The sequence below is a fragment of the Adiantum capillus-veneris genome, chromosome 19 (assembly GCF_014529385.1).
Source record: "Adiantum capillus-veneris isolate H3 chromosome 19, ASM1452938v2, whole genome shotgun sequence".
NCBI classification, from domain to species: domain Eukaryota; kingdom Viridiplantae; phylum Streptophyta; class Polypodiopsida; order Polypodiales; family Pteridaceae; genus Adiantum; species Adiantum capillus-veneris.
Genome location: NC_140949.1, coordinates 44925763 through 44950562, shown reverse-complemented (window position 1 = coordinate 44950562; position 24800 = coordinate 44925763). Strand labels below are relative to the sequence as shown.

General features: G+C 44.1%; 1 protein-coding gene across 1 annotated transcript in view; it reads right to left on the bottom strand.

Moving 5' to 3' along the window:
• The window catches only part of LOC147433927 (alpha-L-arabinofuranosidase 1-like), an 85826-nt gene that overhangs the window by 11460 nt on the left and 49566 nt on the right, over positions 1-24800 (bottom strand). Inside the window, exons 9-16 of the mRNA XM_086490552.1 lie at positions 13338-13390; positions 13107-13251; positions 12897-13015; positions 12695-12766; positions 12520-12623; positions 9238-9294; positions 8949-9153; positions 8690-8833 (exon numbers count right to left, since the gene is read on the bottom strand). Of these exons, the coding sequence (XP_086346678.1) occupies positions 8690-8833; positions 8949-9153; positions 9238-9294; positions 12520-12623; positions 12695-12766; positions 12897-13015; positions 13107-13251; positions 13338-13390 (899 nt within the window). The remainder of the gene's footprint in view (positions 1-8689; positions 8834-8948; positions 9154-9237; positions 9295-12519; positions 12624-12694; positions 12767-12896; positions 13016-13106; positions 13252-13337; positions 13391-24800) is intronic.

The following is a 24800-nucleotide window of genomic DNA, read 5'->3' as shown; positions in this document are numbered from 1 at the left end:
TTTGAGCTAGTTGAGTCCACCTGTTCTGGTCCACTGTTGTGTCTTTGTTGTTATCCATTGTTTCTGTGTTGTTATCCGTTGTTTCTGTGTTTCATTCTGTTTGAGAGAGTTTTCATTTGTTTGAGTGAGATTGTCACGCACATTGCACTGAGGGGCACCCACACTGAAGAGAGCACGACGCATTATCCGCGCTACAGGTGCTCTCATTTTGGCGATCACGGTGGGACCTCAACTGAAGTCTCACTCTGTTGAGTAGCTGGTTTCTTCGCTTCGCCTGTGCAGCCTGTTGGTTTGGTCCAGTTTCACCCTTGACAGCTTAATCTAGCTGGTCTAGTCTCTCGCCTTGTTGGTCTGGTCCTCTCTAGCCCTGGTCCACCCAGTCCTCGTCCTGGTCTAGTCCTTCTCGTCCCTGGTCTAGTCTCTCCTCGTCCTGGTCCAGGCCAGGTGGTCTAGTCACTCGCCTTGGTCTAGTAGAGTCTAGACCAATGTTCAGCCAAGTGAAGGTTGTCTTGCCCAAGTGAAGGTCTTCTTGCCCAAAGCTTGGTGGGGTTGGCGGTTACTGCATGACACATACAAGGAGGTCTTTGGAGCGTCAAAGCGCACTACTGAGCCCTCGGAAGTACTATCACAGAAGACGACCTTTGACACCTTGTAGAAATCCTTCAACCTCATCACCTATACCTCCACATACCACATCAACCATTCCTTCATCAGGTTCCCCATCTTCCCGATCACCTTCTCCAGTAAAGCTCTCCTATTCTGATACAGCAAGCTATAGAGCAACAGGCTCAGCAAGGAATCATGGAGCCACTAGCTAGTGTTTTGGCCAAGGTAAACATCAAGTTCCCTACCTTCAAAGGGCTTTCTTCAGAAGATGCTGACGACCATGCAAGAAGATTTGTATCTCTCTGTAGGGGACGTGGTATGAACAAAGAAGACGCTTATTTGGTACTATTTCCATCTACCCTGGATGGCCTAGCAGATAAATGGTACAGTCAATTTGCAGAGAACCATTTTGCAACTTGGGCAGCCTTAAGACAGCAGTTCTGTGCAGCTTTCAGGCCGGGTGACTACCAGGAGAAGGTGTTGGATGAGTTGGCCAACATGGTGCTCAAGCCTGAGGAGACTTCTGCAGAGCTTATGACTAAAACTAAGTCGCTGGTGGCCAAGCTCCCCCAACAACCCGGTGAATTCATGGTTAAAAAGTGGGTGGAGAAGGCGCTTCCCAAAACTTCTCAACAAAAACTCCGAGAGAGTCTCCGACCCGACGCCACTCTCGAGGAGTTCATCGCAACTGCTACTAGGATAGAGGGGGCTAGGAAGCTGTTCAACAACTCTCCTCACATAGATACTCCCTCTGTGTTCTTGGAAGGTAGTCCTGCTGATCCTTTAACTTCTTTACGCAGGGAACTGGAAGCCCTAAAGTTACAGCGAGCTCTTCAAGAGGAGAGGTCCTTCTCTCTTAGACAAGAGAAGCCTCCAAATCATGAGGCATTGGAACAGATTAAGCGCGAGCTAGAAGATCTCAAGTGTCAGCAAGAGACTAAGGCTACGGTTTGGTGTAGCTCATGTCACTCTCCAGGGCACCCTCCGCAGGAATGCCCCCTTCGGGTTTACTGCCACTTCTGTGAAAAATCTGGACATGAGGACAAGGATTGTTACTACCTAAAGGGATTGCACAAAATACAACAAAGTCTTGGTCCTTCCCTCCAACAAGGGTTAGCACCATCATCCAACATGGTTTCCCACTACGGCCATCCCAACTACATGCCACCTTTGCTCAATAACCCTGCTCTCCAAGGTATGTCAAGTACTTTCCCGACTCAAAGTTTTTATAATGCTAATGCCACCTCAACCCCTCAGAGCTTCTACACTTCAGCCTCCAACTCCATGCAGCAACCACCTCGTCCCCCGTTTCGTCCTCCCAATCGGCCCATACTCTGCTACAGATGCGGAGAATATGGGCATTATCAGAGCAAATGCCCTCTGCCAGAAGGCTCTTCTCCGTGCCAACTTTGCCCTGAGGCTCAGGATCACTACACTAAGGATTGTCCAAAACAACGCGCCTCTACCTCTGCGAGCCCAAGTCAGAGCCAACCTGAATTCACCTTTCCCAAGATCAATTTGATAGCAGTTAGTACCAACCCCAAGCCACAGCAGAGGCAGGTTTGGCATGTCCTGGCCATACAGAGGCTGTGACACCCATCATCGGAAAGTTGCGCCTACATATCCAGTCCTATGTAGATGCTGAAGAATTTTACATCATGCCACTGGACGGATGTGATGTGTTGTTAGGTATTCCTTGGTTGTTTCGTGTACAGGGAATCATGGATGCCTACAACAAAAAGATCACTATACAGAGCAGGGGAAAGACTCACATTCTGGATGTAAAGCTTAAAGGGGAGTCTATTCCCACTGTATCAGCTTCTGCTATTACTTCTGTAATGAAAAAGCATATTTCTGCGTACTTGGTTTTTGCACGTGAAGTGTCAGATTGTGATAAATCAAATTTATCTGTGCTAGATAAAGAAAGGTCAATGTTTTTACAACAGTATAGTGACTGTTTTTTCGATTCATTACCGTCTCAATTACCGCCAGAGAGACCCGAGGACCATGCGATAGATTTGGTGCCAGGCAGTAGCCCACCAAATAAGCCTCCGTACAGGGTTAATGCGGCTTATCAGAAAGAGATAATGGGCCAAGTACAGGAGCTGTTAGAAAAGGGGCTGATTCAGCCCAGTTCATCCCCATTCTATTCTCCAGTGTTGTTGGTGCAGAAAAAGGATGGCTCATGCCGTATGTGCATCGACTACTGTGCACTGAACAAGAATACCATCAAGAATAGGTTCCCTATACCTAGAATTGATGATATTCTGGACAAATTAGAAGAAGCAGCTATGTTTAGCAGGATAGATCTAAAGAGTGGGTACCATCAGATCCGCATTCGATCAGAGGATGTGCACAAGACTGCTTTTAGAACAACGTTTGGCCTTTACGAATTTTTAGTGATGCCCTTTGGTCTCACAAATGCTCCTGCTACGTTCAATAGGATGATGGACAGAATTTTCCGTCCACACCAGCAGTTTGTTGGTACATTCTTTGATGACATGATAGTCTACTCAAAGAATGAAGAGGAGCATAGGCATCACTTGGCCATTGTGTTCGAAGAGCTACGCAGTCATAGGTTGCTCATCAATGCAAAGAAAAGTGAATTTTTTCTGGAAGAGATCCACTTTCTGGGACACATTGTCTCAAAGGATGGTGTCAGAATGGATCCTGCAAAAGTTGAAGCGATCAAGTCATGGCCAGATTTGAAGACGGTGCACGATGTCCGAAGTATCTTGGGACTATGCTCCTATTATAGACGGTTTATCCGAAATTTCGTTGAGATTGCTTCACCTTTACATGCTCTTCAAAAGAAGGCAGTCACCTTTAGATGGACACAGAAAGAGATTTCAGCTTTTAATCTCTTAAAGGAAAAGATGATTTCAGATCCAGTCATTGTGTTGCCAGATCTTAGGAAGTCATTTGTGGTCCAGTGTGAAGCCTGTGGTAGTAGCATTGGTGCAATGCTAATGCAAGATGGCAGGGTAGTAGCCTATGAGAGCAGAATTTTGCAAGGGCCAGAGATGACCATGCAGGTCTATGAGAAAGAGTTACTGGTTGTGATTCATGCGCTCTTAAGTTGGAAACACTACCTGCTAGGTGCAGATTTCGTTGTCCAAACGGACCATCAGACCTTGCGATACTTCTTGACACAGACAAAGTTATCTGAGAAGCATATACGATGGGTCCATGTTCCATTTTCAGATTGTGCATGTGGAAGGCAAGAAGAACGTTGTGGCTGATGCCTTGTCAAGGAAGCCACAAATTTCAGTTGTGTCAATTCCTTATCATCATGAACTTGATGATATGAGGGAACAGTATGAAAATGATGAAGATTTTGCAAGGGTCTTCGAACAGCTAATGGATGGACAACGTCATGAACACTATCTTCTCAAAGATGGGTTCATGATGATGCATGGCAGATTGTGTGTCACAAAGCCATTGCGACGCAAAGTTATAGAAGAGAGTCATGTCCCACCGTATGCAGGGCATCGTGGTATCGATGCTACAGTTAAAGCGGTTAAGACATTCTTCTATTGGCCTACATTGAGAAGGGATGTGGATGCCTTTGTGCGAGAATGCCTAATTTGCCAGAAGGTCAAGTTTGACAGGCAAAAGGCACTAGGATTATTGCAACCACTACCTATTCCAGACAAACCATGGGAAAGTATTGTTATGGATTTTATCTTTGATCTTCCGAGAACGCAGATAGGAAACGATGGTATTTGGACCATTATTTGCAGATTCAGCAAGCAGGCTCATTTTATTCCTGTCAGGAAGAAGATAAAGCCAGATCAGATGGCACGCTTGTTTATGAGCAATATTTTCAAGTATCATGGCATGCCACAGCGATTGTTAGCGACCGTGATCCACGCATGACAAGTTTGTTCTGGAGAGGCTTGTTTGAGAATATGGGCACAACGCTCAAATTCTCTTCGTCATTTCATCCTCAAACAGATGGGCAGTCAGAAGAGGAAAATTCTACTGTCCTAGATCTGCTGAAGTGCTATGTGTCAGAGCATAAAGGAAAGTGGGAGCAGTATTTGCCATTGGTGGAGTATGCATACAATAATACAGTACATTCATCAACTGGCAAGGCACCTTTTGAGATAGTTGAAGGTGGCAAGAAAGTTCCTCCCATACTGCATACAAAGGACAAGATATTTGAAGCAGATAAGTATGTTCAGGACATGGATGAAATGTACAAGAAGGTCAAAGTGGCCTTAGAAAAGACTCAGGTAAAGCAGAAAAGAAAGCAGCTGATCGTCACCATCGTGAAGTGGTATATTTACTTGGTGATTGGATGCTTTTATGCTTTGAAAAGGCAAGGTTAAAGAAGATGAAGGGCAAGCAAGGACTGTTTCCAAAGCTCAGCATGTGTTACTATGGGCCTTTTCAAGTGTGCGACATAATCAGTGATGTTGCATATAGGCTGAAATTGCCTAACAGTTGGAAGATTCACAATGTGTTTCATGTGAGTCTTCTCAGACCCTATGTGGGTGATGTGCCAGAAGATATGTCAGCTGAAGATCAGCCGGAAGTCGAGGAACTTGACGAGATCTTGGTCCCGGAACAGATTTTGGCACATAAGGAAAGAAAATTGAAAGGCAAGGTTGCTAGGCGTTACTTGGTAAAGTTCAGAAACTATCCACCAATGGATGCTAAGTGGATGGAAGAAGGTGAACTTGCAGAGTCACCAACTGTGTTATCACTTTACCTGAAGCCTTCGATTTGCAACCTACCTTGACCCCTTGAGTTTCAAAGCTACATGGATTGTCAGTGTGACAATGGCTTCTGAAACAAATGATGTACATGGTATTTAAAGTGAGCTTAAATGAAATACCTGTTACATGAATGTTAGAGTTGTACAGATTGTCAGTATGGCAATTGCTCTTATGGAATGTCCAAAAGTGTGGTTAGTGCTATAGAAGTGAGTATTTCTTGTCAGTTTGTCAAGGATACAGTAATTGCTTCTATTAAAGGGTACATGTGTAATTGCATTCTTAAACTGTCGGTTTGGGTATGCTCGAAAGTGTTACTGGATCCAACGTGTACTAAAGGGTACATGTGTAATTGCATTCTTAAACTGTCGGTTTGGGTATGCTCGAAAGTGTTACTGGATCCAACGTGTACTAAAAAGACAGTGGCAAAATGTGAAGCTAACATTTTGTCATTGGAAAGTTAATGACTCAAAGCAATGGCACAGTGCGAAGCTACCACTATGTCATTGGGACAGGGTTCACACGCAGGCAATACATGTGTCGACGAGGTGTTGAATACACCAGGGTTGACAATGAGCATGTATGTGTCGTACACGTGTCGACAGGTCTTGAATACATCAGTGTTTACTAGGAGCATGTACGACATAGATGCAAACGAGGACGTTTGAGATTTCAAGAGGGGGATATGTCACCAGCGTGTGACTACTATCTATCCTTTTTGCTGATTTCTTTCTTATTATTGATTTACTTTCACTTCTTGGAAACACCCCTCGGGAAATCTAACTGCCCTGCATTGCATAGCTAGTGTGGAACTGTCCAGAGGGAGTCCTGGCCTGAGGCAAGAGAGCACTAAGGTTGGACAAAGACTATGGTTAGCCAAAGTGGGGTCATTGACTAGCCAAAGTGGAATCCTTTGCTACAGAGGCTACATTTCAGTTTTGGGTGTGGCTGCAGTGTACAAAGGGGGTCAGATGACCTAGAAAGATATAATGGCAGCATCTCCTAAAATTTAGGGAATTGCTATTTTGGGACCTGAAAATGTGTTTGCGTCATTACCTCCGCAATGACAAGGGGAACATTTTCTTACTCTGCCGTGAAGTCAACTGGGCAACTGGTTGGGAGATTTTTAGGCGGACACCCCGAAACGGGAAAATGCTTGTAAATGTGCCAAGTGGCACCTTCTGGTGCACTTTCCTCATGCAACAAGAAGTGGCGATGAATTTAGGAGGAGGGGGGCTCATTTTCAAATTTTGTCACAGGTTAAGAGCTATAGAGTGCTTGCTTTCCCTCCTATGTACAGTGTGGTGCCAGGAGTGATGCCCTGCACGCTACGCATTGCCCTCTCTCTCCCCTATGGCAGTATATTATGCCCCTCTAGTGGGCTTTTCATTTGACCAATGTACAGTTGTGTGGGTTCATGCGTGATTGCTGAGGCAAGAGCCTCTTGCACAGGTACTGGATTAGCTAGCGGCTAATCCCCCACAAGTACAGGTGAATTCGGAGAGGTTTCACGCCAGAAATCTCGTCCGATTCAAAGGGCAGGTAGCCCTACAGGTGCGGGAGCTCGAGGACTTGCTACGGATGCTAACGGAGCCCGAAACAGTAAATTACAGCCTGCTGTGTATTTTTGCAGGTTTAGGGTTTTGGCCCTAAACAGTCCCTAATACCCCCAAGAGGTTCAGGGACGCGAGGGGACCGCTATACAGGTGATCTGGCGCATTTTTGGGGCTGAAAACAGAGAATAGAGCGTGCTGCAGATTCTCGCCAGGTTTTGCAAAGTGCCCGTATGCGTCGGGAAAGTCAGTCAATGTGTGGGAATACTGACTGTGAAGGGTCCTAGTACAGTTATGCTGCCGAAATCGGGCCGGAACAGTTGAAATTCAGCCAAGTTTGTGCGGGGCAACTTTTAGGGAACCACAACGTTTATTCCCTCTTTTGAACAATAAAGAAATACCGAAAGGGGCGCCTAAGTTAGGGGCCAATCTGGTGTCGGTCTACTCATACAGGTGCAATCTGGCAGCTTGTATCCCTCTCCCCTTTGTTGTGTCTTGAAAGTACAGGTAAAGTTGACGACAAATTAAATGAGTGAAAGCAAATAAGGTTTAAGTTTAAAGTCTACCGCCCTTTTTGGATTGAACAGTCCGGTTTCACTTCTCCATGTCTCCCCATACATCAGTGTGACCCGATCTCCCGTGATGGTCCAATGAAGGCTCCCATATCTGAACTCCATAGAGCAATGCAGAAGCCACCAGAGTGTCAAAAAGCCGGAGCTTCATCCAAGGCTCCTGAAACTGAATCTGTGAACACATCCTCTCCAATCCACCCAATGTTGCATGTGCTCTAGTCAGTCTAGTGTCTGTTGCTCTCCTCAATGAAAATTCTGGTCCACTAAAGACCACCCCAAGGTAGGTGTAAGCATCTATATACTCCACTATCTCATGGCCGTATGTGAATGTGGGTGTTGATCTCCTGGCCCACTGTGGGGTGGTGTTAAACACCATAACCTTGGTTTTACCAAGGTTCGCGCGCGCGCGCACACACACACACACACACACACACACACACAGAGGCCAGATATCAGCCCTTGTGCGGGTTGTGAACAAGGGGAAAGGCTCAAGCGTGTATGAATGCGTATGGTTGCCTCTCTCAGAGACAACATGCTTTCGTGATTGGGGGCACGGCAATATGTGTGGTGTAATGCATGTCGCACAAGCCTGCAGATTTTCCCATGCCATGATATATTGTTGTTGTAAGAAAGCCTCATTCACTATAGGGTCTAGTGGTGCATCATGAAGCCAATGTGTTGCATCCATCTTCCAAACCTTCTCTTTGATGTCTTGCATCCATCCCAAGCTCAAGATTTTGTTTTTGTTGGTGGTTTGAACTTTGTTACTCAACGCCCCATCTCGCATCGAAGGGAGGGGTAGCTAAGCTGAATGGCTGCGGTCGTCGAGAAGGGGATAGGCTCAAGCACAAAAGGGTGAGTACAATTTCCTCTTTCGACGAAGAACATGGTTGTGTAGTTAGGGGCAATATGGGTAGTGTAATGTACGAAGTGTGACCCACCCGATTTTTCCCAAGCCATAATACATTGGTGTTGTAGAAAAGCTTCATTCACTTGGGAGTCTATTAAGGCATCATGTAGGAAGTGTAATGCATCCCAACATCTTTATGTGTTGCATCCATCCCATGCTCAAGCTTAGGAAGAAAAAGGGGCCTCTTGATCTTTACATGCAGTAAAGATCTGGCTCCACTTTTGGTTTCCAGGGCAGAAGTGCCCTCAAGAGCCTGGAGAGAGAGAGAGAGAGAGAGAGAGAGAGAGAGAACTGGCCAGAAAGTTTTCAAAGAACAAAAGTGTCTACCTTTTGCTGTTGGCTAAAAGTGTTCTCATCCATTATGTTCTCAGACATCAGCCTTGAGATAGCTGCCTCCTGGTTAATTTCATTTGCTAGCAACCCAAAAATTTGAAGAGTCACCAGCACATCAGTTTTTCCAAAATTTACTATCTGCATGAAAGACAAGGTGAATCAGAATTTAACTTAGAATGTCCATAAATGAAGAGATTTACTGCCAGCTTCAGATGACCAATTAATGGTTCAAGGTTGGCAACAACAGTTGAACCTTGATATCGAGAAACTCTAAGCCATTGTCATCATCGAATCTCCTTAAAGCAGATGCAGCAAGAATGTTAGAAGCACTGTCCTTCCCAGTGATTATGGAAGGAAGTAGACTGGAGCCACTTGAATTTTTGAAGAGTGTTTGTACCCAATAGCTTGGGGTGCCATAGCTCTGCCAGGCATCAAAAACTATTGCATCAGGGTTCCACCTGCAAAAAGTGACAGAGAATTGAGCGTCAACAACCTCAGAGATATAACATGTTGGATGTTGATAAACTACATGTGATGTTTACCTTCTGTCATTGTCATTGACAAAAAGTGGGGCATAGCTTGCCATCTCTACAACATCACTGCCAACAAATGTTGCTCAGGTAAAGCAGGAAAAATTATCCTTATCACACCAATATCACTTTTATGGCAAAACAATGCTTGATTAAGCCTCAGAAAATTTAAAACTAGAGCAATAACAATCCTTATGAGTGAGTGAACTTTTGAAGTCTGGTCCCCAATGATAGCATACCACACTTCTCTTTTTGTAATAGGCTGGCAGAGGGCATATCAAAGGTGGCTTCTGCAGAGGGCATATCAAAGAGGGATCTAGAGACTCCAGCAAGAAAGGACGAAGGGAAGAGAATGCATATCAAACTGGCTAAAGATACACCCGAGTCATTGAGTGATCTACTGTTTTCTGAGAACCACCTGCCTTTACTCCCACTGCACCAACCATCACTTCTGGCATCACATCACTCTCCGTTTCTCTGCACTTATTCTCTGTCCCCTCAGTACCTCTATACACTTCCCTCATATGGCTACCGACCATGGTGGACCAAGGAGAGGGTGGGAGAATAGAGCCCGAGGTTGAGGAGCTAGAAATAGGCACATCCACCTACACAAGCGGAAACCACTTGCTATATTTCTGAGCACTGACCGTGCAATTGATCCCTCCACAACCTTCCCTCCAAATTGTCCTCTACTAAACCATCCTCTTCGGGCCCATGTAGAACCATCCTCTGACGTGAGCCTTACCAGGAACATTCAAGCCTACTTTTAAACATGAAAAGTGGGCCCGCATTGCAAGATGCACTTCTAATGACGGAAAGCTCACATCGGATGCATTATGTAACCTACGACTCTGTGTTTCGAGAGATTATAATGTGCCATTAGATCATTGCAGACAAGGATAGCACTACTTATACATAGCGCAATCATCTCAATGCACTTAGGAACAAAGCGAAGCATCTACGCGATCTGGTGGATGATCCCCACAGAGAGGCATGGAACGCACGCAATACACAACACAGCCCCTACAGCCCTGGAATTAGATGCTATGACTACCAGCGTGATCATTTCTGCTGTCGATGTTACTAGGCCTATGAGCATCTTCGGAGTCTCTTTCGCTCCATGGTCTCTTTGGAAACTACTACTACTAGTGTCACGGATTCTCTTACTTCTGTTACTGATGGGGATATGGCACACCATATGGGTTCTTGGTCTACTGCTAGTGTCAAGATGCCACACAGATGGGTACCCCTGGAGTTGTATGGCCTTCATAGTATAGAATACAATGATGACCGCACCACCGAGTCCTCTTATTTAGCAACAACCCTATGAATTCGAAGTAGTGTTTTCTGCAAACGCCTACTCTGCAGGGATATCCTTCTACGCAGTTTGCTACACCACACACCTCCACATCCCTTCCTTCAGCACCGCAAGCCTGTGCCACCCACTTGACCCGCTTTCCTGGCGTACATTCCCCACTCCCCAGGCTCCACAGGTGGTGTCAGTTTTGGCTCTAGGAACACCATTCCCATTTCCAGGTTACCCTCCGCCTATGGGCTTTGGTACCTATAAGGGACCATTTTCGTGAGCGCAACCTCCCTCCCAGAAATATTATTCTCACCAGGTAACTGCACCACTAGCATGAGGACAGGGGTTATCATTTTAGAGTCTATCATTGTTTGTCATTAAATCTGGAGTCTAGAGTCACATAACACTTGGTCCTGCACCATCTAGCCTCAAAACCCCCTTTGTATCCTGTAGCACACTTTGTGGTCTGCAGCTGAGTGTACTAACAGCCAGTCTCCTTTACTTGGGTCTTTGCTGTATATTGAGGCTTGATTGAGTAGTTGCTGTGTCACTCGTATCATCTCTATCTCTAGTTTGTGTGTTGTTCTAAAGTTTCAGTTCTGTTCTTTTGTAGTGTGTCATTTGTCACATTGCACTACACACAAGTGAGTGCTTGAGTGAGACTTAGAGCTACGCTACCCACTGCACACATGGAGGACCAAAACAGGTTTCTCTGCTACAAATTCTTTACAGATTTTGTAGTGCACTGACTTTACCTCTTTTGTTGTGGCAGAAATTACTTATCCTTAATGATTTTGAGAAAGATTTTAAACCTTGGGCTATCACTTAACCCTGGAAGAGTTCGAAGAAGAAAAAAGTATCTGTAGGGAAATTCAAATATGAACCTATTTATAATCCTAACTTTGAAAAGGATTTCTATGTATTGAATTCATCAGCAATCTTCAAAAATAAAAGACAACCCTTTGTGCATGGTCATGCTTTAAGCAAACGTCACGCTTCTTCCTCCTGTTCTGCCAGATTAAAAATCAGATAGCAATGCTAGCTCTCACATTCCATGCACCATATGAAATGAAGAGAGCATAGGAGGCTATACCTAGATCCAATCCAAACCCTATACATACTTCGTCATGCATGCTGTAAGACCTCAAAGAATGAAATATTTCGGTGAAATTATTGCAAAACTGAAATAAGGCTTACTTCAAACACTTCTCGGAAAGGAAGAGTACCAACTAGCTGTGGCTGTAGCTAAATTGCTGGGGTCTCTCATTCTCACCTCTTGTCTTGATAGGCAGGGCTTGGAAAAGGGAAATTTTATGCCTCAGCAGATAAATTGCTACATCTCTCTCACTCTCACCTCTTAATCACATCTTTATTTCTCCCCCAAGATAGATTAAAGGAGGATGGAACTACATCTAGCAAGGTCTTGGGGAGACACCTTATGACATGCTTATGTGAATGGAATCGTATCATGCCTGCCACTTCCAAGGAAGTATCTACAAATGAAGATTGACCTGCCGAGCTCCTCCTGATATAGAGCAGGGTGCCACAACTAAAAGCTTCTACATTACTACTACACCTCTTGTCATGATATTAACTGAAATCATGGACTTGTATAGACATCTTATTACATGTAAACAGCATAGTATCATACATGCAGCCAGCCAAATATTTCCCTTTTGAGAATCACAACACAAAATACTCCACTCCAGTGGCACTTTCAATACTAGTTCCCATGCTCCCATTCACACATGCTTATGTCTCAACTTGTTCCAAGAAGCTTCAAATGTTCCTTGGCGGTCTCATGAAACTCAAAATCCAGTTAGTGAGTCAGAGCTTCTGGATAACTATGCAAGTGCAGAAAATTCACTATTTGAATCCAGCAGTTTTGGCCCACAGAAATGACCGTAGAATGCTTTGCACAAAGAGTGTATGCAACTTGTCAATGAATTGAGTTTCAAAAGATTTAAGCAAGATTTCCAGAAACTTACCTATTTGTTTCTATACCAATTAAAAAACTTGCTTCAGCAAGTGCTGCATAAAAGCTCCCTTTCCCAGCGTCTTTCCCAGTTACCGCATATTCACTGACAAAAGCCTGCAATAAACATTGAAATGAATTCAACATATAAAACAATCTATAGGAGCTTTCAGATACACTATAGATACCTTTGGGCCACTTCTCAGTGTGCTGTCAAACTGATGATTCATTGCAAAAAGACGATTAGCAGAAGTGTAGATCTGTTTACACAAGATGAGCGATAAGTCTTCGTCCTGGCTTCGGAAAGTTTTTCTATATCCTTTCTACTTTAAACCTTTCTCTCTGAAACCAATAAAAAAATACCAGCACACAAAATGGTATGAAGCATACATGAAAGTCGTACATATCAGCTGGGTGATCCAACCGTCTATAAGATCCATCACAATTTGATATGATTCCGATGTCTGGATACGTGTCATTGATAGCCTCATAGAACTTTATGTAATTGTCTACAAAATCATAACCTCAAAATGCTCACTTTCAGCTAGAATTTGAATGGCCATACCAACTGCTGTATATGATGCTATGGAAGAGAAGTACCATGGTAATATTGTTTCCCACAATCCTCATTTCCAATTGCTACATATTCCAATGAAAAAGGTTCCGGATGGCCCATTGAGGCCCGAATAGAGCCCCAAGTAGAATTGGCAGGGCCCCGTGCAAATTCGATGCCATTCATCACATCCTACATGTTTGATACAGCATGATGACAATTCAAGATTAATGTGGCACTGTGCAAGCACAATCATGGCTCAAGACCAGAAAAGATACCTGTACAAAAGGTTGGATTACTGAAGAAGAAACTTCATCTGTATGACTAATGCCTAACAGATCATGAAACAAAAAATTAGTCTCCTTGCTTTCCTAGCACCATTGTAGACACTCCTATCCTCCTGTTTTCTTTTAAACTTGACTAAACCATGAGAATGAAGAATCGATTGCAAGAATCATTAAAGACAGCCTTCAGTCCACCTTAAAGAACATACTGACCTCATAAAAAGACGTGCTTTACAGAAAATTTACAAGCAATGTGTATATCATCCACAGATACAGTGGCTATATATTCGTATTTTCATGTTGCAGCCATAGTAGTATAGTTCGTCATCGTCAGTCAAGAATCTCGCATGTTTGCTATGGTTTCAGAAAAAATGTTTGCATCTCTTGTGATACGATTTTTCTCAAGTAGTTTCATGTCAACCAAAGGCAGCTGCCACAGATTAAATATTGCTAATTACATTATTCAGTCTTGCAACTGCCATTTTTTTTTTTGAAAATTGAACAATTTACAATGATCCATTGGAACCGTACTGTCTTTACTAGTTGCAACACCCAAAGTTGTCTCATATGGTCTTCAAAAAAAGAGGACTAAGCAGTAAAGCTCAAAGCTAGGGAGTTTACAATGAAAGCTTGTAGAAATGTCTTAAGATCAACAGGATAATGCTTCCGTAATGAGGGACACTACTCCAAACAAGTGGGGCTACCACCTCCCTGACTAATGCCAGCCCAAAACAAGCGTATAAATGAGATGAACGTTAAAGACTTGATGAAGTAGAAAAATTAGCCAAAGGAGAAGAAACATCACACCAGGAGCATCATTTGTGCAGGCAACTATAAAGCCTTAACCCAGAAGAGAGTTGCAGGGTTGGCCCAGAAGACTAAAAGAGAAGACACCCTCAGTAATATTTCTCCTGCATTTATGGTCGTGAGAGAGAAAATTGCAGAGCATTTTCAAGTTCCCATCTTTATAATTGTCATCCAAAATCTTGGAGAAGACTTGGGAAATGAATTGTAACCACGAAATGACCACCCCAGTTTACGAGATTCATTCCTTGTCTCTATGTAACCAGAAGGCCATCATAATATTAACCTAAACGTCAGCTAGATGATGCTTTCACCACACAGGTAACTGAAACTTCTTCCATCTTTTAAAAATGCAATCCGAGAAGCCCTATGAAGTTAACTGTCATTGTAGCCCACGAGGGGATCCACTCCCTTTGTTTATTCAATACAAAATCCCATTGTAACATAAGAGTTCACTATTATATGTGCAAATATTTTTCTGGCCTAATTTGAAGTCTTAAAACCGATTCTAAAACCACCTCCCTCCAATGCAGGGAAAATTTACAATCTCAAACATAAAATTTACCTTGTATTTCACCTTGCACTACATATGCTACGATCAGACTAGAGATATGGTAGTGTGCATGATTTAGCATTTGATCCTAAAACATTTATAACGAGATGGATCAGGAAGAACCTGGACTCACCATTCAACAGAAGTGCAACTTATAGCCTTATAGCTGCTATCAGCAAGATGATACTACCATCAGCTCCATCATCCAAATAGTAATTTTACTGTGTATGACGACATCCCCACTAACTTCATTCATGCCCCCAATAGTGCATTGTGGGGTGAGGTGCAATGGTAGTCCTCATAATGCAAATAGTACTTTCACTGAATATGAAGAAATCCCCACTAACTTCATTCATGCCCCCAATAGTGGATTTTGTGGGGCGAGGTGTAACAGTAATCCTCTGGAGAAAGCTGCAAGCTTTGGTCATTGCCATCCAGTGGAGGCTGTGGGTGATCAGAGAAGTGGCACGTGATGTCTTTGTATCTCAAGTAGGAAACAACTGAGCTGCCCATAAATATCTCCTCTCAATCAGCTGTCAGAGCATTAACCACCTTCCTATGCTCTCATAAGCTCTATTTGTGCATACCAGTCTCTATCTCTGCGGTACATAGCTTGCAAATCCTCCTGCTCTGGGGATACGTGCAGCTTGGCCAGCCTCAACCTCTAATCTGCGTGATGATACCTGAAGTTGTCCAATCACCACCCAGGTACTATGTGGCATGTAACTGTCCATGTAGTCATACCCTATAAGAAAAGATGTTTAGGAATTGATCTCTACAATACTCCATCTTCAACAGAAGAGACTCTGTAGGTGTACACTGTAAACCATCTCTCTCTTAAAAGAGCTGCCATAAATCCAGTTTCCACAATTCGGAAAGCAGCTTCTGTTTTGAAGGGGAATGCACAGACATGGTGGTCAACCTTACTGTTACATGGATAGTGCGTTCTTAGATGGCGTTCAAACAATTGTGCTTCTTTTCTTTGGTTAACACCAGCATATGAAGCAAAGAATCTTATAGCTTGGAACCACTGGCAAATGAATGAGTCCGACACTCTTTTGATCTACAACCGGAGGCCTTGGGACACTTTTCTACCATTGGCGGATGGTCCCACGTTAGGAGAAAATGGAGCGCTACTATTGTGGCTTTCCTGAGAAGCTGTCCAAGTTATTGCCTGACCTTTGCTAGCGATGCATCGGGATCGAAGCTAGCTGATGAAGAGACCAAGAAGGGTAAAGAAAAGGTCAACAAGTTCTTAGAGAAGAAGCAGTTGACCAAGAGTCAATTGACAACCGAGTAGAAGGCTGGGTGGTACAAGCAAGAAAATTAGGCCCCATCGGACGGGGGTCTTATAAGTTGTTGGGGGTTAGGATTTTAATCCTAACCCTATAGGCCACTTGGGAAGATCTGTAAGTTGGTGAGAACTCCACCTTCTTTAGCTTTTGCCAGGGGTTTAGGGCTGTCAGCCGGGATATAGAGGTCGGCGAGGGTTAAGGCTAGGGTGCCCAACCCCTTTAGGTCTTCAATGAGTCTTGAATTGGAATGTTTGTAACTTGACCAACGAGGTAGGAACACCTCATAATGCAACTCATGGTTATTGTACAATTGTCCTAGCTTGCCTTGCATGAAAAAATAATCTCCCCGTTCTCTTGGACCCTTCTTGACAAATGGACATATCACACACACTTGTTAAGTTCACACAAAGCAAGTGTGTGCTACTTTGGACATGTGGCCTAGCCAAGCTTAGTAAAAAAAGACTAGAGTCAACTTACTAAATGAGAAAGGTCTGATATAATTTTAGTCTTGAGCTTTTTCCTTTCAACTAATAAAAACCAGAAACTTACCCTTTTATTAATTAGTTCGGGTGCAAGACCTTTGCACAAGCATTGGAGGCTTATGAAGCTGACCTAGGGCTACAACTTGCCTGCTACTTGACACGTCAGTAATTTGTGACATCCCCCTTTCTTGAAAGAAGAGTAATCGTCCGCGATTACATCTGCAAAACAACCCAAGTTAGCTGAAAAATACCCTAGGATCTTCGGAGGGTCATTCAATTTTCCATATCGGAGCTCTTGATATTCCGGTGTAGCAAAATTAGCCATCATACCCAGACCGCACTAATCTGTAACGAGTGTCTCGATGCACTAAAGTTACATACCCACGCAATCTCACTCAAGTAGGATGGCACATCACGATGCAACACAGATGCATGTTACAAGACACAAAAACATATAGTCGCCGATGGACACTCCCCCCGTAGATAACCATCCCGGTCCGAGCCATGAGGTGTTCAACGACTCCCTCATCACTCCTCTCGCAAATAACCTTGAGAGGTCCGGGCCATGAGATATAAAGTTCTTTTACAACCAAACGCTCCCAAGGCCACACCCTGCGTATCTTGGAGGTTTCAAGGTAAACACTGATCAGACTATATTTAATTTCTTTTTCAATACTCCTCCCCTAAATAACCAACCACGTCTGGCCATAAGTAAAAACACAAATCATTCAATACTCCCTCCGCAAATAACCACAAGGATCAAGGCCATGAGTAAAAACACGACTTTTTCAATCATTCAATACTCCCCCACAAATAACCACAAGGGTCCGGGCCATGAGTATATACAGGCATTGTCAAGAATCAATTCTTCTCTTCGGTACTCCTCCCGGGAAAGCCCGAGCCATAAGTAAAGCAAAATTTTTCAATCACAATTTCCTCTTGAATACTCCTCCCAGAAAAGCCCGAGCCATGAGTATCCAAAACTGTTCCCAAAATCATTGAAACTAGTATCAAAACCACAACCAAGCAACCTCAAATCGGCACCAATACACGTTCTAAACAGATAAAATCCATTTCAAACAAATTTCAAAGAGTATTTTCAAACGAATTCTCAAACAAAGTTAAAAAAATGTCTAAATCAAACTTAAAAAGCATCCTCGGTGTATCTTGGTCAGGTGAGCTTAATAAGACGACTTACTTTCCATCCTCAGACCTGCACAAAAGTTAGGGTTAGGTTCCTTCCACAAGATTGTAACGGACTGCAACACGGTCCATAAGCTCTTGATTAGTCGAAACTGGCTTTGACAAACAATATTCACATAGTAGTGATGGCAAGTCCGATGAGATAGCCGTCATACTGGGCCTCTAAGGTTATCATCTCTAGGAGAGACACCTAATGATCGTTGTCTAGGAATTTCAAGTTGTAATCTGTTAGGGTTTCTGTGGCAAGCATTTCATGATGTCCCACACTACTAGAAGTTGCACTTTGAAGAAAAATGTTATGCAACTTTGGGCAAAAAAAATTCTTGACAACTTGCCAAGTCCTTGGAGTGTGCGGCTTGGTAGCTACAGACATCCACCACTCCATGGCAGTGGCTCTGAGAGAAGCAGTGGCTTGAAAGATCTTTTTTTCTTTAGATTAGTTTCCCATGGATAGATGCTGTTAAACTCCTGCAGAAACTGTAAAGCTTTCCTTCGATCTTTCTCTCCAGCAAAGGAAAAAAAATTCATTGAAATCTGCCATCTTGCTCTGTTTGCTCTTAGGAGGATCCGCATCCTTTCAGAAAAGCACATGACTAGAGCTCTAATACTACTGTAACGGGATAGTACCATGTGCCAACGGAAAAGAACAAACTGAACAAACTAAAGCAAGACCCACACACACATAGAGAGAGGACTTGCGTATTCAGCTGATGACGTGGCACCGGGTTGTAAGGACGCCCGGATTTTGCGCTGACTTGCTGACATGGCAGCCTGTACGGATTTCCACGTTTCACACTGACTGTGCTGACGTGGCACCCTGTATGGATTTCCGTGATTTATGCTGGCTGATTTTCAACGCCAATTTTTGGGCCAGTTGCTTTTGAGTTTCAAGCTTTTCATGTAAACTGCTTTTCAAGGCCAAGGGCCTTTAAATAAGTGCAGAGGGCTCACTCTCTAGCACTCTTCTGGGTGAAGGTGCAAAGCGTGAGTACTGGCATTGTACTGAGTTCAAGTAATATAAAGAAATACCAAAAGGGGAGCCAAGGTTTGGGGCCAATACTCTCTAGGGTGGAATTCCGCCACTCCATGTCGCGTGTGCTCTCTCTCTTTCAGTTCAATTGTTATTGAAGTGTTAAAAGTCTACTCAGTCTGTTCTTTTTTATTGGCACGTGGTGCCTGTCTTGTGATAGGTCCCACAAGTTGTTGGGGGTTAGGATTTTAATCCTAACCCTATAGGCCACTCAGGAAGGATCTGTAAGTTGGTGGGAACTTCATCTTATTCTGCTTCTGCTAGGGTTTTGGCCCCTCGGCCGATATCTGCACGTTGGCTAGGGTTAAGGCTAGAGTGCCCAACCTTGTTAGGTCTTCAGTGGCTTGACACATTAGCAGTTTGTGACATAAAATCGTTTGGGCATACTCTGTGTTGATCGACAAGATCGCAAGCCTTATGCACTTTGCAAGGTGAACATGGGCACACAGAACATAGATTGTTAGGTGCAGCGGAATGAATGTTGTATTTTCTCAAGATTAGTGATCTTTACTGCTCAAGGTTCCTTTTAGTTCTTAGGGAAAGAGAGAGCTTTCCGTCTTATAGAGAGTGTGGTGATCACGAACAAAGTGAGTGGATCTAGTGCGTGCAAGTGAATGAGACTGAGAGAAGGAGAGAGAAGAGATACGACACCCGAGAGGTTGTAAACCCTCCTCCGAAGGCCCCACTCTCGTCGGCGAGAGTGGTCTATTCTTTGATTGCACAAGGTGGTACAATGCGTATGCAATGGATCGATGCAACTTGGGACTATGCCGATGAAGACGACGGTGACGACGACGACAATGATGGCTGAAATCTGAGATCTTCTAATCGCTGAATTTCGAGACTGTTTCGGTGGCTGAAAATGACTGTTTTGGCTGCGTTTTCTTGGCTGAAAAATGAGGTTTCTTAGGGCTGAAAACTGATGGTCTTTACGGGCTGAATCTGCTACACTTAGGTGAATAATGCCGGTCTTAATTTGCTGCTGAAATCCAAAAACGCCAGGGGCTGAAATTGGTCCTTCTGTCGCCGGGGTTCTGCAAATGCAAAAACGCTAGGCTGATCTGCTGTGTCGTGATGACGCCGGGGCTGATCTGCTGTGCACAAATCGCTAAGGCTGATCTAATGCAAAAATGCTAGGTCTTCTGTGGAGAAAACGCCAGAGTAGTCGCGGGGGTTGGTCTTGCTGAGAAGTTGCCTGTTGAGCAAGGTGCTCCTCCTGCCTCTTCTGCCAGAAAGTGCTAACTTGGGTTTGCTTATATAGAAACTTAGCAAAATTGCCCTACCTACTTTTGTAGGAAAGTCACTTAAAAATTATAAGTGAAAATCCCAATAAATAGGAAATTAGGCTAAATGCACTGGAAAATTCCCCTAACTGATATTGATGGGAATTCCGATGATCATGCTATGTGTAACCGGAGGATATGCATCTATGCTAAGTGACTGGGCATGTACGGTCTACGAATAGACTCACAAAAGTGCCAGATCACTGCTAATCTTGACTGACTTGACAGACGGGAACCCTGCTATGGTGTAGCTTGTTCACGGACACATAGGGTTGGGATGTGTCACGTGACATCCCCTCCTTTTCAAAGTGAGGTACTGGTACCGAACTGTATGGCGTCGAGGGAGATCGCCAATAGCATCCGGAATCCTGGAAGGGACTCTTCGTCGGCCCACTCTGCTGTGTGGGTCGAGCGGTACTTGAACTTCATAAAGGTCTGCAACGCTTGCTTCTTTGGGCCACGCCGAAAGCGACACAAAGTCTTTGATAGCTCCTTCCTTGCTTCAACTTCGTCGAGTATCCTGCTTCTTTCGTCTTCAAGAATCTCCATGGCTGAAAATTCCTGAAACCATCTCCAACACAAAACCATGAACATACCCATTCCATGTAAAGTGAAGGAAAAAAATCTTGTCTTCGCTAAAGACTGTGTATGCAATGTAGATGAACATAGAGACGGAGTGACAACCCGTTCATCAAACACATGCAAACAATGCGCTCGAATCTTTTCTGTTTGATCGAAATCAATCAACTGTGGCAAATCATAATGGAAATGCCCATGCTTGGTGCTCATACAATCCTGTGCTCTTTTGAAAACTGTGTCATGCCAAGGAAGAGACATGAAATGTGACTTCCTTACATACAAACTTTTCAGCTTTTCATGAACAATCCGCATACATTCGTGCTCATCCATGAGAGAAACGTGCTCAACATACAATATATCATGCCTAGAAAAAGGGATCACATAACGATGTTGACTAAAATACATGAAACCGTCACGAATGAAACACTTGAACAATGCCTGTGTATCAATCATGCGAACACATAATACTTCCTGTGAGGGTTCTTTGGACCAAGGCTCGAGAGCCAAGATCAGTTCTTCTTGAATGATCGAATCGTCTTGTGAGGGTTCTTTGGACCTCGACTCGAAAGCCAAGATCGGATCTTCGTGATTGATCGAATCTACAACGAGGTTAGTTTCGCTAGGAAAAGCATCCATGAACACATCTTCCTTGTGAACAATCACATCATCTTCATGCAATTCATCATGCTTGTGAGAAATCACATCTTGATCATGCAAATCATCATGCTTGTCATTGTCATCCAAATCATCATGCAAATCATTATCAATCAAATCATCACCATGCTTATCATTGTCATTCAAATCATCATGCAAATCATTGGCATCCAAATCATCATGCTTATCCTTGTCATTCAAATCATCATGCAAGTCATTGTCAATCAAATCATCATCATACTTCACAGAATCATGCAAATCCTGTGTAACATGCTTGGGAGAAGAAGAGACTGCGAGAGTCTCCTTTTCCTGATCTTGTTGAATCTGTGTCTGTATTCGAGAAAAGAGTCGCAACATCTCTTGCCTTATTGCTTTGTTCTCGCGATCAAACTTGGCTTGCATTTCTTTGTTCTCGCGATCAAATTCTGCTTCTCTTGCTTTGGCTTCCAAGCGTGCTTGCTCGCTCTCACGCGCTATGGCTGCCATTCCTTCTTTGTATTCACGATCTATGGCTGCCCTTCTTTCTTCGTAAGCCTTTCTTTCTGCTTCTCTTTCTTGGTCTAACTCCTCCATAGGAGTTCGTGCAATCTTTGTCGTAGATGGGGAAGGGTCGGAAAAACCTCCTAGTGAGGAAAATTCTTCGCCTCTCTCATGCTCATCACCTCCAAGCGAAGTATCCATTCCACTTCGAGTGATGATCATTCTGAAGTCGTGGGTTCTTGTAGGGTCTTGTGGGTTCTTAAGTTCCTTGATTCATGAGAATCTTGGGTTCTTGAGGTTTGTGAGGTTCTTGAGTCTTGAGGGTCTTGGGTTCTTGGGGGTCTTGAGGTTTTCTTTCGCTTGCAAATCGCGTTGGAGAAGGATCTTCTCTTCACCCGAGTTCTACCCTTTTCTGCGGGCGCACCGCTTGGCGGCTTTGCGCTCACACCAAGGTTGCTTTTTCCCACCTCACGTCGATTGGCCGGCTGCTAAGTGCACGGTCCGCTCTCGATGAGTGAAAAGAGACACAAGGGGAGGCTGGACAAGCCCTTCTTTCTTGGGATTCCTCTCACTCTTCAACAAAACACGATTAGGAATCGCCACGCCCAAGTAAACTTGGGTTCGTGCGATCACAACAAGCAAAAAAATTCTTGTGGTTCTTCCCTTGAGCAATGCAGAACACTTCCAAAGCTCTGATACCAATGTTAGGTGCAGCGGAATGAATGTTGTATTTTCTCAAGATTAGTGATCTTTACTGCTCAAGGTTCCTTTTAGTTCTTAGGGAAAGAGAGAGCTTTCCGTCTTATAGAGAGTGTGGTGATCACGAACAAAGTGAGTGGATCTAGTGCGTGCAAGTGAATGAGACTGAGAGAAGGAGAGAGAAAAGATATGACACCTGAGAGGTTGTAAACCCTCCTCCGAAGGCCCCACTCTCGTCGGCGAGAGTGGTCTATTCTTTGATTGCACAAGGTGGTACAATGCGTATGCAATGGATCGATGCAACTTGGGACTATGCCGATGAAGACGACGGTGACGACGACGACAATGATGGCTGAAATCTGAGATCTTCTAATCGCTGAATTTCGAGACTGTTTCGGTGGCTGAAAATGACTGTTTTGGCTGCGTTTTCTTGGCTGAAAAATGAGGTTTCTTAGGGCTGAAAACTGATGGTCTTTACGGGCTGAATCTGCTACACTTAGGTGAATAATGCCGGTCTTAATTTGCTGCTGAAATCCAAAAACGCCAGGGGCTGAAATTGGTCCTTCTGTCGCCGGGGTTTTGCAAATGCAAAAACGCTAGGCTGATCTGCTGTGTCATGATGACGCCGGGGCTGATCTGTTGTGCACAAATCGCCAAGGCTGATCTGATGCAAAAACGCTAGGTCTTCTGTGGAGGAAACGCCAGAGTAGTCGCGGGGGTTGGTCTTGCTGAGAAGTTGCCTGTTGAGCAAGGTGCTCCTGTTGCCTCTTCTGCCAGAAAGTGCTAACTTGGGTTTGCTTATATAGAAACTTAGCAAAATTGCCCTACCTACTTTTGTAGGAAAGTCACTTAAAAATTATAAGTGCATTTAGCCTGAAAATCCCAATAAATAGGAAATTAGGCTAAATGCACTTGGAAAATTCCCTTAACTGATGTTGATGGGAATTCTGATAATCATGCTGTGTGCAACCGGAGGATATGCATCTAATGTAAGTGACTGGGCATGCACGATCTACGAATAGACTCACAAAAGTGCCAGATCACTGCTAATCTAGACTGACTTGACTGACGGGAACCCTGCTATGGTGTAGCTTGTTCACGGACACATAGGGTTGGGATGTGTCAGGTGACATAGATGCTTACTTAAGTAGCACTCATTCAAGGATCCTTATCCAAGGATGCACTACCTTGAATACCTACCAATTAATAATTATAGCTCGTTTGGGTTACCACCAAAGTAGGAATCTCACATACCATGGCATCATTGTCGTGCCGCTTCGTAGGCACAACATGAAAAACAAAGTTTTGCTTGTATCTATGAACTTTGAGAAATCTATAATCTATGTTAGAACTGCTTATGGCATTAAATTAGCACGAATGTATGCATTATGTGGGTTTTTGTAGACCAAAAGTGCCTCAAAGTGAACCAATTGGGCTAACAGGTGAAGATTGAATGAAGGGCTGGTCTTTTGATTAAAAAGGTAGAGCTTGAAGTTCTGAGTAAGCTAGTCTAGACGGCTCATCAAACGGAGCCCTAGTGAGAAAGTTATTGCAGTTTAAAGTTGGAAGTGGTTGCAGATCTGAGATGGACGGGGCAGGTGGTGCTAGATAGTCATAGCCAGTTGCAATGGATAAATGCGTAGTGCTTGATTTATGGAGCTTGCAAGTCTTTTCAGAGCAGCAATCTGAGTCACGGGTATCAAGATATGGAGCTTCAAAGTTTTGCCGGGGGGCGGGTTTGTGCCCACCTGATTGCATTGGGAGCGGTGCCATCTGGTTTTTTTGGCTCTTGTCGAAGTTCAAGAATGTAGTGTATGATGTGTGGAGCACGTGGGATTTGACGGATTGTCAAATGGAGTCATCGTTGCCAAGTTATGGCCGGAGGAAGTTGGGGTGTGCTTGCCAAAAGGGGAATACCATATGCATTTTGCTGATCTTGGCGGCCTTAGTTTGTGGGCTTGGACAAATCAAAAGGCGACGGGGACTGCATGGAACAAAGCCGGAAATATGAGTTTCCGGCCGGGACTTACGGCTCAGGTATTGGACCTTGGAGCAACAAGTTGTAAGCATTTGAAGTGGTAGAAAAGAGGAGTTTTTAAGAGGCTCATATAGAGAATTTGAAGGATGTCTAATGGGTGGAGGTGAAGAGGGGACGCCACGTGGCGGGCATTGATCCCGTAGGCGGAGTGGAGGCCCTCGAAGTGACACTATATGGGCTGGCCACATTAGGTGTGTAACGAGGAGAAAGAGCTCCTCTTGAGCATTTGGCAATGGTGCTCATCCCGTGGGTGCTGCATGCGCGAGCAGGGCGGAGTTGAAGGCGTTTTTTCCCAGTCGGGGGCGCGCGCAACAGCTAGTGGCTAACGGTCAAAGGCGGAGCCCGCTGGTTGTGGCG